The sequence below is a fragment of the Phyllopteryx taeniolatus genome, chromosome 13 (genome assembly GCF_024500385.1).
Source record: "Phyllopteryx taeniolatus isolate TA_2022b chromosome 13, UOR_Ptae_1.2, whole genome shotgun sequence".
In the NCBI taxonomy this organism is placed as follows: Eukaryota; Metazoa; Chordata; class Actinopteri; order Syngnathiformes; family Syngnathidae; genus Phyllopteryx; species Phyllopteryx taeniolatus.
The window spans coordinates 15,343,438-15,359,813 of NC_084514.1; the positions used below are offsets into that span (position 1 = coordinate 15,343,438).

The 16,376-nt window shown below is 41.9% G+C and overlaps 2 protein-coding genes across 7 annotated transcripts in view; one reads left to right on the plus strand and one right to left on the minus strand.

The window, feature by feature from the left end:
• Positions 1-56: 56 nt before the first annotated feature.
• On the plus strand, positions 57-6,624 carry LOC133487522 (galectin-8-like). Of its 2 annotated transcripts, none has more exons than XM_061794219.1 (8): positions 57-628; positions 814-902; positions 2,152-2,362; positions 2,751-2,870; positions 2,945-2,971; positions 5,586-5,674; positions 5,759-5,924; positions 6,017-6,624. In XM_061794219.1, the coding sequence occupies exons 1-8, from the start codon at positions 590-592 to the stop codon at positions 6,146-6,148; spliced, it is 873 nt and encodes a 290-aa protein (XP_061650203.1). In that variant the 5' UTR covers positions 57-589; the 3' UTR covers positions 6,149-6,624. The 2 variants fall into 2 exon arrangements, with proteins under 2 accessions (XP_061650203.1, XP_061650202.1); XM_061794218.1 differs by having other exon boundaries at positions 61-628; positions 5,999-6,624.
• Positions 6,625-7,525: 901 nt separating this feature from the next.
• Positions 7,526-16,376, minus strand: part of zdhhc14 (zinc finger DHHC-type palmitoyltransferase 14) — a 49,198-nt gene continuing 40,347 nt past the window's right edge. For 3 of the 5 annotated variants that reach the window (XM_061794193.1, XM_061794194.1, XM_061794191.1), the window contains 4 exons: positions 15,845-15,947; positions 14,856-14,965; positions 12,687-12,792; positions 7,526-9,627 (listed from right to left, as the gene is read on the minus strand). In XM_061794193.1, the coding sequence (XP_061650177.1) occupies positions 9,157-9,627; positions 12,687-12,792; positions 14,856-14,965; positions 15,845-15,947 (790 nt within the window). In that variant the 3' untranslated portion in view covers positions 7,526-9,156. Of the gene's footprint in view, positions 9,628-10,574; positions 10,598-12,686; positions 12,793-14,855; positions 14,966-15,844; positions 15,948-16,376 lie in introns of all 5 variants that reach the window. The other 2 variants (XM_061794195.1, XM_061794192.1) reach the window with 2 other exon arrangements.

A 16,376-nucleotide genomic window follows, 5' to 3' on the forward strand; every position in this document is an offset into this window, starting at 1 on the left:
ACCCAAGGACTTTTGGGTTTTCTTGCCGTCCACACACACATAGAACGCGCTGTCGACTATGAACTTCCTAGATGCGTTGTCGCTGAGCTCAAAATAAGCGTGTCGCTTACGAGAAATGTGGTCTGATTGGTCAAAAAAACAGACGGCATCGCATTGGCTCAGAACTACTGTCAATTAACGATTAAGTTTCGTTTTCCGTGAAACCAAAGTGTTGACAAAAAGGAGAGGAAGCGGGGTGCAAAGAAGGGAACAGGGCTGTCCCACTTCCACACACATTCGAATACGCCCATCGTTTCAACAACTCGCGTTAAACGTGTCTGTCAAATGGTGTGCTCCTGACTGAAGTTTAACCAGTGGTGGTTTATCCAAAGTAGATTGTTGTTACAAGCGGCCTCTTGTCTTTTTAACAAGACCTAGTGGTCACGTCACGGGTTTGCGCATGCGTGCCTTCGGACGTTCGCATGGCGACTATTTACACTAATCCATATTTAGCGCTGGATGTGAAAAAGGGTGCCATTTAAGCACATCAGCGACTCTCGCTATTGTTTCGTCACAAATCTGTTGTTTGTAGACCGACACAGGAAGCTCGATGTCTGTGGCAAACGCGAAGCTTAGCGTCCTGAAGCCGGTGAGATGCCTACTGCCATTATTCTTACCAACATTATTAGTACTACAGTTTTATTATGTCCAATGTCGACCATAAGATATTATTAAGTGGCCAATGTCTGCTTGTAGCTGCACCGTACTAGACATTGTCGCTATGTGAATCTTGTTATTATCCAATATGAAGTGGTCTAACCATCTCCACCTCAGGCGATCCCATATACAGGATCGATACCTGGAGGCCTGCACCCTGGAGAGATCATCATCATCCAGGGCACTGTACCCGCAAATGCTGACAGGTGAACTAAATAGTCTGATGCAGTTTACCAACCTTTATTGTGTGTGTGTGTGTATATATACATATATATATATATATATATATATATATATATATATATATGTATATATATAGATCTATATCTATCTATATATATATATTAATGGATGAAACAAAATGCTATAAAACGCTGATTCCTTTCCCTATCTACCAATGAGGCACCATGTTAGTGTTTGTGATACTGTGAGACAACATTCATGTGAATTTTCTCCCAATTCATTGTGATGTAAAGTTGCTACGGCGAAGTTTTAGCCCAATGTTAAGGTTTTTTTTTTTTTTTTTTTTTGGGGTCATCACTGCTTATGTTGTTTTGAAGACTAAAATAAACGCTAAAAACCATCAGTGCAAAAGTGCAAGCAACTGTTTACCTTAGCTGTCTCAATGTTTGCATAGACGTATTTTATTGTTTCACTCACCCAGTTGACTGAGAGTTGACTTCACTGAAGCTGCACGTGGTGTAGGCTGAGGCTAGGATTGCGTCGGACGCTACAAATAGCGAAAGCCTCCTTTGCACAATATAATCTTATTCCTAGTGTTGCACTGAGGCGACTGGTCATTCATTTTAACAAAGTTATGACACACTTTTCTCGCCGCCGCCGCCGTTGGTCACAAGCACGTCGTCGTGCGCGTTCTTCTTCGTTGGCTTACGCCACTTCTTCGCGGCTGGAGGACTTAGGCATCGAAACTAGGAACCGAAATGTTTTAATTTGAACGGTTCCAGGAGAACCGCAACGTTAGTCCTGGTTCCAATTGGTTTTCTTTCTCTCTTTTTTTTTTCTTTTCCAATCCAAGGTCCATCCATCCATTTTCTACACCGCTTATCCTCACAAGGGTCCTGGGTATACTGGAGCTTATCCCAGTTAACTGCGGGCAGGAGGCGGGGTACACCCTAAACGGTTTGCCAGCCAGTCGCATGGGACTAAGAGAAACCATTTAAAAACTTCCCACCATTAGTGTTGTGTTCAGAATTAACCAATCACATTCAAACTCATGTTAAATGGGAGTTAGAACACACCTGCCACCTTTTAAAGTGCCTCTGATTAACCCCAAATTAAGACAAACATAACTTTTGGAATTATGGCCCAAAAGTTCCCTGGTTTCATCGGGCCATCACACGTCTTTTGTCTTACTAAGATAAGGTTTCCAGTAGGCTTTCTAGATGTTTTATGTTTCTAGATGTGTAATGCCATGGCGTGCATGTGTCTTTTGAGGTTTCAGATTGACCTTTCCTGCGGTGGTAGTACCAGGCCGCCATCTGACGTGGCCTTGCACTTCAGCCCTCGCTTCAAGGGCTCGCCCTGCGTGCGATGTAACTCCCTGTTGCAGGAGAGCTGGGGCCAAGAGGAGACGCTGCAGCAGCTGCCCTATAAACGCGGGGCCGCGTTTGAGACCATCATCCTGGTGCACCAGGACGCCTTCAAGGTCAGAGATGCTAGAGAAACAAGGGCAGTTTGAACCTCTTTGAATTTAAATAGGACAATTCATATTTTGGAAAATATACCTCCGAGTCACCAAAGCAGAACAGAATTCAAACCGCCATCATAAATGGTGTGACGCAAGACATGGGTTCAGCAAATCGTGCTAGATAACAGTTCAGAGCTTCCAAACTGGAGCTTATCCCAACTGACTGGGCGAGAGGCGGGGTATACCCTGGACTGGTCGCCAGCCAGTCACAGGGCACATATACACAAACTACCATTCACACATGTTCACACATATGGGCAATTTACAGACTTCAATGAACCTAATTTGCTGCTCTTTTCTAATCTTTGATAGCATTTTCTTTCTTTTTTTTTTTTTTTACCAACAGGTGGCAGTAAATGGAACTCACCTCCTGGAATACAAACATAGAGTCCCACTAAACAGGATCAACACATTTTCTGTGTCTGGGAAGGTCCAAGTGCAGGCTATAGGCTACATCCCAAACTCTGTCAGTCGTAAATTGACCTTAAATCCCTTCAATTTGCCTTCATTGTGACTAAAGTTCCTCTTTCTCCCTCTTAGGCAATATACTCGGAGTCTGGTGACTTGGTGAGTCTCTCCCCTTGCGCCACAGTCATATAAAACTTCTAAGTTTTGCTCACATTTGCTAATGAAAGTTTAAGGTCAGAGTTGAAAAAAGGCTGTACAGGACCCGTTTAAAGGGTGGCACTATGCCAGTCAAAACACAGGAAAGTTACTCATCGTACAAATGATTGTAACGCTCTGAAGCAGTGGTTCTCGAACTTGACATCACGTACCACCTAAAAAAATACTTAGCCTTCCAAGTACCACCCTCATGACCAACATAAAAATACTGTATCATAGAAGGCCTAAGTATTTTGCAAAAAACGAGACAGAGGTCTCAATCCTAAAAAGTATATTGAGTATTATTTTAGCCACTGTAATCTAATGCAGTTTGAAGATCAACACTGCGCTTAAATATAGCAAAATAAAAAACTACTTACTGATTCTACAACCCCAATTTCAATGAAGTTGGGATGTTGTGGTAAACATAAATAAAAACATAATACAATGATTTGCAAATCATGTTCAACCTATATTTAATTGAATACACTACAAAGACAAGATATTTAATGTTCAAACTGATAAACTTGATTGTTTATAGCAAATAATCATTCATTTAGAATTTTATGGCTGCAACACGTTCCAAAAAACCTGGGACAGGGTCATGTTTACCACTGTGTTACATCACCTTTTCTTTTAACAACATTCAATAAACGTTTGGGAACTGAGGACACTGATTGTTGAAGCCTTGTAGGTGGAATTCTTTCCCATTCTTGCTTGATGTACAGCTTCAGCTGTTCAACAGTCCGGGGTCTCTGTTGTCGTATTTTACGCTTCATAATGCGCCACGCATTTTCAATGGGAGACAGGTCTGGGCTGCAGGCAGGCCAGTCTAGTACCCGCACTCTTTTACTACAAAGCCACGCTGTGGTAACAGCGGAATGTGGTTTGGCATTGTCTTGCTGAAATAAGCAGGGACGTCCACGAAAAAGACGTCGCTTGGATGGCAGCATATGTTTCTCCAAAATCTGTATGTACCTTTCAGCATTAATGGTGCCTTCACAGATTTGTAAGTTACCCATGCCATTGGCACTAACCCAGCCCCATACCATCACAGATGCTGGCTTTTGAACTTTGCGCCAATAACAGTCCGGATTGTTCTTTTCCTCTTTGGCCCGGAGGACACGACGTCCACAATTTCCAAAAACAATTTGAAATGTGGACTCGTCGGACCACAGAACACTTTTCCACTTTACATCAGTCCATCTTAGATGAGCTCGCCCCCAGAGAAGCCGGCGGCGTTTCTGGGTGTTGTTGATAAATGGTGTTTGCTTTGCATAGTAGAGTTTCAAGTTGCACTTACGGATGTAGCGCCGAACTGTATTTACTGACATTGGTTTTTTGAAGTGTTCCTGAGCCCATGTGGTGATATCCTTTACACATTGATGTCGGTTTTTGATGCATTGCCGGTTGAGGGATGGAAGGTCACGGGCATTCAATGTTGGTTTTCGGCCTTGCCGCTTACATGCAGTGATTTCTCCAGATTCTCTGAAGCTTTTGATGATATTATGGACCGTAGATGATGAAATCCCTAAATTCCTTGCAATTGTACGTTGAGTAACATTGTCCTTAAACTGTTCGACTATTTTCTCACACACTTGTTCACAAAGAGGTGAACCTCGCCCCATCTTTGGTTGTGAATGACTGAGCAATTCAGGGAAGCTCATTTTAGACCCAATCATGGCACCCACCTGTTCCCAATTAGCCTGTTCACCTGTGGGATGTTCCAAACAGGTGTTTGATGAGCGTTCCTAAACTTTTTCAGTCTTTTTTGCCACCTGTTTCAGCTTGTTTGGAACATTTTGCAGCCATAAAATTTTAAGTTAATGATTATTTGCTAAAAACAATAAAGTTGATCAGTTTGAACATTAAATATCTCGTCTTTGTAGTGTATTCAATTAATATAGGTTGAACATGATTTGCAAATAATTGTATTGTTTTTATTTGTTTAACACAACGTCCCAACTTCAGTGGAATTGGGCTTGTGTTAAAATGTATTTACATAAGTAAAAAAAAAAGTACCTAAAAATGTTTTTGTTCAAACAGTTCAAAAAGGTTAATGCAACTGTATTGCACTTAAAAGTTAAATACAACTGGACCATACTTAACCTGTTTATTGTATTGTATTAGAATAAAAGATGAAACCATTGTAATATTATGCAGTTTCAACATGTAATTCACAGTTTCTTTGTGTACCACCCTTTGAGAATCACTGCTCCAGAATTACTAGTTTTCAGCTTCATTCTGTTCTACTGCATGCTGCTCTCAAGTAAGCATCCACTCAGTTTGGAGCTGGTAATGCTGTAAAAATCCTGTGTTACATGAACAAAAAGCACTGGGATACATTAATGATTGCAAGTCTCAATGGAGACTTCATTCTTCAGCTTACCTTGACAATTACCTACTTCCAACGTTGACTAGTGTTCTTGATGGACAAAACAATAACGTATTCCCACGTGTTTCTTTTTTGCTCATCCATCGTCATTTCCTAATGGCCAAATTTCCCCAATACTTTTGTCCATGTATTGCAAGATTATCAAGACTCTTGTGAGATAATGTGTTGTCCCACTGCCCTTAGAGCCTCCCTTACAAAGGCAGTATCCTAAAAGGCCTTAGCCCTGGGCAGCACATCACCATCAAAGGACAGATCAGCATGTATCCTCACAGGTAACCACTGTATGATACCGCTCTTTGCCAGAGAACGCAAACTGCTGGCCAGTTAAGTAAACGTTCGTGTCAAACATCTCGCAGTGTTACAGTGAACCTCTGCAACAGCAGGACGGACAGCATTGCTCTTCACTTGAACCCTCGCATGAAATCCAGCACGTTCATTAGGAACTCGTACCTGAATGAATCTTGGGGTCAGGAGGAGCGGGAGTTAGTCATTTTTCCTTTTTCTCCTGGAGAGTATTTTGAGGTAAACTATGCCTGTTTGTTTGTTTAATAACACAGGGCTTGCAGTTGAGGAGTGCGTCTTTTGTTGTTTGTCAGATTCTCCTCCTCTGCCAGGCACATCAGTTCAAGCTGGCGGTGAACGGCTTGCACTTGTTTGAGTTCAAACATCGGGTGCAGGACCTGAGCACCATCGACCAGCTGGAGATAATGGGAGACCTGGAGCTCATGGACGTCAAACTGTGGTGATCCAGACAGTTGCTTTTTCCTTGGGTTTTGTCTTACACAAAACTTCAATTTCTCATTTGTTTTACAGTTTGTGCTGATAACTTCATTCTTTTGTTTCACTATTGACATTGGTTAGCTTCTTTTTGCATTTGTCACAAGAATGTAAAAAAATATATATGAGGTACATCATACCAACTAACTTTGCATTACACATAAGTACTGTATATAAAGTGTTTTGTTTTTACATGACATGAGTTACGAATGTTCAAGCATTGCCTGTACAGTTAATAAATGCTTTCTGATGGCAACACAGAAGTTGTACTAAAAATTTAAGGTGACGACCCTGATTCTTAAAGACAAGGAAAGAAACCCATGTATCATTTTTTTTTAAAGATTTGATCCACTGTTTTTGTGTAGGAGTATAGCTGTTGGAATTTGTGACCCTAAATCTGTGCTCAGTGTCTTGACAAAATAAAAACATCTGCAGCTGAAAACAATGCCTTTATGCTACTCGCCTTCTTTAGTATGGTAGCGTATTGCTGCCACATTGGAGGGGGTGGGGGGTATTGTAGATCCCTCCGTACTTAAGCATGTACTGCAGCATCATTGGAAAGACTGATATCACTGCAAGATAATGACAGCTCTTTATTCAGCACCAATACTCTTCAGTCACTCAGACAAGTGAGCCTTTAAAGGGTTAAGGTCCAACCCTTTTCAGGGATAATGCCAAGTTTAATTGACAATGTCCAAGGGGTATCCATTTAACAGTATGTTCATCTTTTGTAGTTTGCAGTGGTGTAGAACAATCATACTGAGGGGCTATATTACTTAGAAGAACAAGGGGGAGCAAATGTTCTTCACACTACACTTTGAATCACTATCACCTTTGTGCAAAATAGTGACTAATTCTGACTTAGCTTATGTTCACTGCTGCAAAGAGCACCTGTACGTAATAGGATGTCTATGCAGTTTCAAACCTAAAATTATCAACTTGTAGACTACTTAATGGACATGATGATTTTTTTCTTTTGTAAAATGTTTATGGAACCTTTTTTTTAAATAAACACTGCGAGGTCAAGTTTGGTCAAACTGCACCTCTCTCATTCAGCCATAAGGTGACAGTCAAGTTCTACAAACTGACTAAAGACAGCTGGTTCAATTGGAGAAAATGGATGTTCATACCAATTATAATATGTAATATGAATGGCAACAGACGGTAGCAACCTTTAAGTGTCTCAACCTTTTAGAGGACGTCAACTAGATGAAAAGGAGAAAGTCCTCCATAACGTCTTAACCATCATCACAGTGGCTGGTTGACCGACTGGTTGGCCACAAGGTACTGCTTTAACTAGGTTGTTCTTACTGCACAAGTCAGAAACCTCAACATACAATTTGGCATCTCATAAAAAGTAGGTGATTTATTTATATCCACAGGAAATATAATTTCAATAACCTTGGTACAATACAACTGTCATTTCCCCCCCAACATGAAAAAGTAGGATGATATGCGATAGGGTGACATCAACCATTGCAACTGCTGAGAGTGTACATGGAAAAAAGGCAGAAACAATACTGTCCAATCAGCCACAGGCAAATAGGCATTAGTCTGTCTGATGGGGAAAACAATAAAAACAATGAGACTGACAAAAATTTAGATTTTTGACCAAAAATGTCAAGAACCGTCAAAAGAATTGATATACAGTGCAGTGAAAAAGTACTGACCCACTTCTACAATTCTGTTATTTTTGCATAGTTTCCCCACTTTAATGTTTAAGATGATCAAACAAATGTACCCATCATAAATATAACCTTAGTGAACTTAACATGCTGTTTTTAAATTGTGATTTTATTTATTAAGTTACGTGGCCCTGTGTGAAAAAGTAATTACCCATCAATCCATCTAGCCTCAATACCACTTATCCTGTTCAGGGTCACGGGGTGCTGGAGCCTATCCCAGCTGACTTTGGGCGAAAGGCAGACTACACCCTGAACTGGTTGCCAGTCAGTCGCAGGGCACATGTAGACACGGACAACCATTCACACTCACTTTCACACCGTCACTGAGTGGGAACTGAACCCACTCTCTCTGCACCAAAGTCATGCGAATTTAACCACTACACCAACAGTGACCAAAGTAATTAACCCCCTTGTTAAATCATTAATTAATTGTGGCTAATCACAATTTTTGGTTAATTTTCACTGATCACACCCAAGCCTGATTACCCTCAGAGCTGTTCAATTTAGATATCACTTAAACAGAATAGGTCCCGACAAAATCAAGTCGGACGACAGATCTAAAATAGCTGCAACAAAATGACACGATCCAAAGAAATTCCAAAACAGTTGAAAACCCTCAATTTGGCTGAATTCAAACAATTCCACAAGGAAGAGTGGACCAAAATATCACGACAGAAATGTGAAAGACTCATTGGCAGTTATAGAAAACACTTACTTTCCGTTGTTTCTGCTGAGGGTGGCCCAACCAGTTATTAGGTTTAGGGGGGCCATTACTGTTTCTCACAGGGCCAGATAACTTTGAATATTTTTTTGCCTTAATAAATGAAATTTAAAAACAGCAATTTAAGTTCACTTAGGTTATATTTGTCTGATATTTACATTTGTTTGATGATCTTCAACGTTAAAGTGGGGAAACTATGCAAAAATCTAAGAATTTGAGGAGGACACCAATACTATTTCATGGCACTGTATTCTTTGCTTGAAATGTCTGAGACTAACAGACACACACCACTTTGGAAAAGAAACCCTTGTGCACATTTAGAGGTGGACAGATTTCCCCATCTAGTTCAAAAGGAGCGAGAGAAGTGTGTCAGCACTGCAGACAGGTTTGGCAAGATGTTGGCTGAGGACACTTGCTCTGACTTGGTTGGGTTGTGTTCAGGTTCCTTATCAGCAGCCGAGTTCCTACCATGGCAATGATGGAAACCTAAAACCCAAGGTGAGTGCTCGCTTGTCAGAAAGTGGCACATTTTCGGGGCTGGGTGCACGTGTTCAATTTGAGTGTCTTTGTATCAGACAGAGCTTAGCTTGACCAGTCCTCTGACAGAGTCCTCATGCAGCGAGTCCTGGCTGGCTGGATTGTAGAAGCCGGCCTGCACGGTGTGGCTGTGACCCAGAGGGCTGTTGCAAGGAAGCATACCTGGGGGTGAGGGCAGGTCCTCTGGGGTGAGAAAGTGGTGGTGTGCAACCTGGTCCTGGAGGGGGCGACTGTGGTTGTGCGAGTGGCCGTGCGCATGAATGGGCAGCATGTTGGTGGATTCCTGGCAGCTAAGGCTGGACGTGGAGGTCGGAGGCGTGGGCTGCCCGAGGGGGAGTGAAGCGCAAGGACCGCCCAGCCCGAGTGAGGTGCGGCCAGGGAGGGATCCTCCGTTTTCCGACGAGGCCGTCATGATGACTGGCTCGCTGCTCTGCTGCTGGAGGAGTGGCGTGGCAGCGGCCTGCAAAACGAATTTAGTGCTCTGAATGCACTGGTCTTGATCACACTGAACGCAGACAACAGAAGTCCGAGGAGGAGCGGGCAAAGGAGAAAACAGGGACATGGAGTTGATGGAGGATAAGGGACAAGCAGGAGGGAATAAATGATTCCAGAGGAGAGAAAAAGGGAAAGAACAAGGCTTTAGTACCCTCATTAGAAAGCTGAGCCCACAAAGAACATGTACACCAGGAAAAAGCTCAAGTGGCTAAAGTTGAAAAATCAGTTGCTGCCTATTGATCTCTGCTGTACACCCCTAAGAATGGAGCATGGAAAACCAGTTTAGGGCATGACTCATACCACATTAGCGGTGACTAGGGTTATTGTGAAGAGGTGGAAAATTTTCAGTGAATAATAATATTTCAAGTCGGAAACTTAATCAGAATTTATTGGAATAAATTGGGAATAGGGGGTAATTTAATAGAAAGGTATATTCAAGTAAATAAATATAAACATTGCTTTGTCATAAGCAGACATCTGTGCAAAATAGATCCTAGCAATAGCATTAGGCACACGTTATACACACTCACTCACTTTGTATCTCTCTCTCACACACACACACACACTGGCGATTAAGAAATATGATAAATGGTGTCGGTATCTACCAGGGGAAGTACGTCCACTTCTCTGGTACGTGTGGCATGAAAGAAGCGAATTCACATTCAGTCTGTACACTACTCCTGCGGTCAAACTCTTGCGACTAACACGAGGCAAAAGTTCGTCTCACGTCCGGTGTGAACTTGGTATAAAGCTAGTTTGTAACTCAACATTTGGCTCGCAACCACACCCCCCCCCCCAAAAAAAAACCAAACAAAACAATAAATCCCAAAAATAAAATTCCCAGAATTGTACAACCCTAGCAGTGACACCAATGAGCCACGTAGCAGGAAGCAACTATGAAGTCTAGCTCCAGATGGAAGAGGTGTCAGACAAAAAAAAAAAAAGAAAATACGTCACCAGTCTGTCTCAGTCTCATTGACCTAAAAGATGAGATCGTAGATGTTTAACTAAGAAAGGCATTGTCGCGTTTGTCGGTGGCCGACTGGTCTGCCCCACAGTTCTGAGGTCCCGGGTTCAAATCCGGCTTTGCCGGTGTGACGTTTGCATGTTCTCCCCGTGCCTGTGCGGGTTTTCTCCGGATACTCCGGTTTCCTCCCACGTACCAAAAACATGCGTGGTAGGTTGATTGAAGACTCTAAATTGTCTGTAGGTGTGAATGTGAGTGCGAATGGTTGTTTGTCTATATGTTCCCTGCAATTGGCTGGCGACCAGTTCAGAGTGTACCCCACCTCTCGCCCGAAGTCAGCTGAGATAGGCGCCAGCACACCCGCAACCCTCTTGAGGATAAGCAGTTCAGAAAATGGTGGCTGGATGGGCATTGTCGTAGACACTCCACCTACACATTTCACATTGTCCAGTTTGTTATAACTTTTGTTTTGTCTACACTGACTCAACACTACCAGCTTAAATTTAAAAATGCCTCACTCACCCTTGTAAAGGCCTATTGTGATACATGATTAATTCTGAAAGCAGTCTTTTAGAAATAACCAATGATTCAGTTAAAATGTCATTCACCAGTCGCAGCGTATTATTCTTATTTGGGTGTTTCATTGGGCAAAACATTCATTCATTCATCTTCCGTACCGCTTATCCTCACTTGGGCCGCGGGCGTGCTGGAGCCTATCCCAGCTGACTCTCGGCGGGGTACACCCTGAATTGGTCGCCAGCCAATCGCAGGGAACATATAAAATAACCATTTGCACTCACATTCCCACCTAACGGCAATTTAGAGTTTTCAATTAACCTACCATGCAGGTTTTTGGGATGTGGGAGGAAACTGGAGTACCCGGAGAAAACCCACATAGGCACAGGGAGAACATGCAAACTACACACAGGGGAGGCTGGTTTTGAACCCGGGTCCTCAGAACTGTGAGGAAGACGTGCTAAACAGCCACCACCATGGCGCCTCCTGAAATACACATTTGCAAACAGAAGTAAATTTTGCATTTATAAACGCCACAATTGATCAAAAACAGAAAACAATCAATGTAAAGTAGTCATGCAGTCTTCAGAAAGTCATTCACTGCAAAAGGTTTTCATTTAAGTAGCCCCTTGCCCGAAGTCAGCTGAGATAAGCTTCGTCCCTCGCGACCCTCGTGAGGATAAGTGGTATAGAAGATGGATGAATGGATTTTAGTTTTTTAATTTAAGACATGATATTTTAATATAATTTGTTTGAATCTTATTTTGTGCTTTACGACTGATATACTACAAAAATATTTACTTGGTTTGAACCACTGCTGCACTAGACACCATATAAATACCATATAAAAAGGTATCATGTTGGGATACAGTGGACCCCCGCATAGTCGTGATTCACCACCCGTAGATTCACCTATTCACAGATGTTTTTTTTCTATTTTTTGAATAATATTTTTTGGGGGGTGGGGGGAGAACCAAACCTCATTTTTCATTGAAAACGTTTATTGGTGGTATATCCCCGTTTGGTCAATAATATTGGGGGTTAAAAAAAAAACATTGTTTTTCTTTCAATGCATTTATAATGGCCATCAATTATTCGCAGATTTTTGCAATTCGTGGTCAGGCCCGGGCCCGATCCCCCACGAATAGCGGCCGTCCACTGTACTTGTATTAAAACATTCAGACAATTTGGCAAGCTTTTTTTTTTCTTCTTTATGCATTGCTGAGGTATCGATTCAAGTGACTCAAATGCAGAAAACTGCATGTGCGCACGCACATGAAATCCTGCCTTAGATCATCAGATAACTTGAAAACCTACAAAAACAACCCGCAGAGGAAAGAAATTAAGTTTCATAGGAGTAACTCCACTTTATTATGAGTCTACACGTAAGTTGGTTAAATCTTCCCTCTTTTTCAAGAAGTCAGTTGTCGGTGACCGAAAATGCATTTTATGTGCGAAGGAACGGACAGTATGCATTGAACATGCTTTTAAAAATATGTGTTGGTGTGGACCTCAATATGCATTTTATACCCAATATGTTCCTCGCTTACAATTGTGACAAAAGCTGCAGGTGAAGATCTTCTTACCATGTGGCTCTGTTGAGACTGTGTGGAACCATACACAGTAATGCTGTTGGTTGGCGGTGTCAGCTGTGGCGTGTCTAGCTGGATGAAGCCACGTCTGTCAATGAGACTATTGAGAGAAAGGAGCAACGTATTACTGGTGGCCATTCACTCTTTGATATTAGTACAACAAGATTGGTGCAAATGGACCTTGTGAGTCAGCATCAGTACAAGGGGAGGTGTGCCGTGTTGTTCACCCTTCATTGGACTGGGTCAAAACAGTGCCAACGATGGCTTGCGCAAAAAAGCGTCTCCATTGAGGTGCAAAAGCAGTGGTTCTCAAACGGGGGTCCCACAGAAACCGAGCCGTAACTTCGGCGTCCACGTAATAACTGGCAAGAAATTATAATGTCGTAACATTTCTAGAAAGTTCATGACTACATACTGTACTGTATTCCAAATCCTTGACGTAGATTTGTTCCAATTAAAAGCACTGATATGATTTTGACATATCCCATTCATGTCCCTGCACGCGCGCAGCATTTCGAGCTCTTTGCGGCTTGGAAGCACATACCTCGGGTCAATGTCGATAAATCACTGCTTTTGCAACATATAAATGGGCACCATGTCTTTGTCAATGTTCAGTGCGAATTACTCAATGATTGCTTCCACCGGCTCCTGTCTTGTCATATGCAAAACAATGTGAAAATGATTCTGTACGTTGTCCGCTTCTTAGTAGAAACTAAACTTGGCAGTCACTTTTTTGAAAAATAGTTGTGACAGGGGTCAGAAAAGTGGCTAAATAAAGCGACCAAATCTGTAAGTTGCAAACACTGACTGCTTTTAAACTAGCTCCTCTCCGTTTGCAGCCATGTAGAAGCTCATAATATAATGACAGCCCATAATGTAATAAATTTTCCCTTTTTAAAATGTAATAGGCCCATCACACAATAAATGGCCAATAAAATAATAAAAGTCCAGTACCTATAACGTAATAACTATTGGACAATAATGTAATTAAATTATAGGCTGTTTATTGAGTTATAGGCCTGGTAAAAAATAAATTATTTTGCAAATGTAATAACTGAACCCATGACATAATATTAAATGACGTTATGGGCCAATTACATTTTAAAAAGGGCAAATGTATTACGTTATAGGCCATTATTACGTTATGGGCTTTTACAAGCGGAGTCCATTATGTAATGCATTTATGGGTGCACATGGTAGTACATTCTTCAACCAAAAAGTTTGAGAACCCCTGGTTTAAAGGAAAGGATTGATTAGAGTGAGTGTGTGAGTTAAGGCCTCAGCAAAGAGACAAATGCAGCAGGTTCTCCCCCACAGACGTGTGCTTGGGGATGTGAAAGGAAGCGTTGCTTGCATAGTCTGGGGCTGAGTTCAAACATTCCTCTCTTGCTGGTGGTCCGAGCAGTGCAATACCCGCTGGCAGCCAGCATGCTGCCAGAAGGCAGCCACCTGCACCATGAAGGTTCTCCTTTTCCAGCCACCACTAATTATTGTTGAGTCATGCTTTGTGAGGGCAAAGCAGAGAACTGCAAAGAATGTCATGAAGATCCCCTATACTTTCTTTGTTTTTACAAGAGGAGTATGCGTGCAAGAAAATACGTATTCAACAAGGCATGCATTTATGTTCTCAATTAGTGACTATGTCTTTGTTACTGGGTTAATGTGCATATTGACATCCCCCTGGGTATTTTATATTAAACGTGAGTATAGAAGATAAGAGGAGATAGCAGGTCTTGTATTTCTGTACAGGTGGTTAAGACCATTTTTTCCCCCAACTTTAGACAATGATGGATGCTGTGAAAAGGCATGACGGTGACATTTACAAATCACATGGACACAAGAATGTAGCCGTGGCAGCTGAGTCTAGTCTCTCTCTTTTGCAATTTTTTTTTTCAAATCACATGAACAGTGTTAGTGTGACATCGAATCACTCTTTCAATCTTTGAGCTGAGATTTAGCGAGGATCTGCTTGAAATACATTCAGCTCTCGCCGTCTTAGCGGCTATGCAGAAGCAAAAAGGCTGCAGGCGGCTCAAGCCAACGCAGCTCCTCAGTTCGAAAGAAATGAACATCCCCTTTCAGAGTGTGTAATGTTTTGTACTGCTACAATGTGCAGGCAATCATGTGAAAGTTATGATAAATGCTCAGTCACAGACATCATACCTCGGTGGCAGAGGTCCACACAGTGCTGCACAGCAATTGGTGACTATATTGCCATGGCTGTAAGGATTATAGTTGTCCTTCCCTCTTTTAGAAGACCACGAACCTTTTATCTGGAGGAGACATTAGTCACAGCTTTAGCTGGCTCAGAAATCATGTGTGTGGAGTGTCTCGACTTGCACTTTGTGTCTAGCCTGACTCAAGCTTTGACAGGCAGATAAAAAGACCTCATTAATAATACCGGTAATAATAATAATAATAATAATAATAATAGTAAGGCGACACAGTGGACTGGTCGTTAGCACATCTGCATCACAGTTCTGAGGACCGGGGTACAAATCCAGCCTCCCCTGTGTAGAGTTTGCATGTTCTCCGAGTGCCTGCGTGGCTTTTCTCCAGGTACGCCGGTTTCCTTCCACATTCCCAAAACATGCATGGTATGTGAATAGATGACTTTAAATTGCCTGTATGTGTGAATGATTGTTTGTCTATATGTGCCCTGCGATTGGCTGGCGACCAGTTCAGGGTGTACCCCGCCTCACGCCTGGATTTAGCTGGGATAGGCTCCATCTTGCCCACAACTCGAGTGAGGATAAGTGGTACGGCCAATGGATGGATGGATAATATTAATAATAATAATAATATAAGGCACTCCTTAATCACAGTACCAAATTAAGAAGGCAAGTTGTCATCAAATATGTGAATGCACAGTATGTTTCTAAATATGCAAAAGGCACTCACACACAAAAAGCACACTGCGCTTTCAGTTTAATCCATTAATTCAATACTTGTGGAAAAGCAAGACTAATTATCACTGACAAAAACCCCTCTTCAAAGTATTCCAACTACATCCATATGTACATAGGACTAAGATAATAAATACAGTAGATATATATTTTTCTTTTATATTTAACTAAGTACTGATTTGAAATTTACTGTATGTGCAAAGCAGTCATATACGTGCAATGATGCATATCATATTCTGTACTTACGTCTTCGTTGGTGGTCTGGTTGGAGCTGATAAGGTACGTATGGAAGCCTGAAAGGCCAACAATAGACCACACAGAGAAGAAACACACCACCACCTCCAACACGGTGACACAGTGCAGTCAAGGAAGAACTCTTTCTATACTAGGTTAATGAACACCTTATGCACACAAAGAAACACAGAACGGACAGTGCAGCATGGACACACATGGGCACTTGCGCCAATAGCTAACAAATTGACCTATAGCCTTGAGACTTGTCCTCTTAACCAATAGATCTTTGTTATCACTTCAATTTACTAGGAATGTAGAACATTCATTTGCTGTGCTCCATATGAATCACTAAGATTATGAATACAGTGAATACCTTCTTGCCTTTATGCAACTGATTTACAATATCACTGAGTAAATCTTAGCGTAGTGCATTTTGTAATCCCTTCAATGAGATCAACAAAGAGACTAACAAAAACACGGAGCACTTAAAACCCCGGCAGGGCTTTTTAGGCATACAGTGTCATGGGTGTGTGTTCCGGTTGTT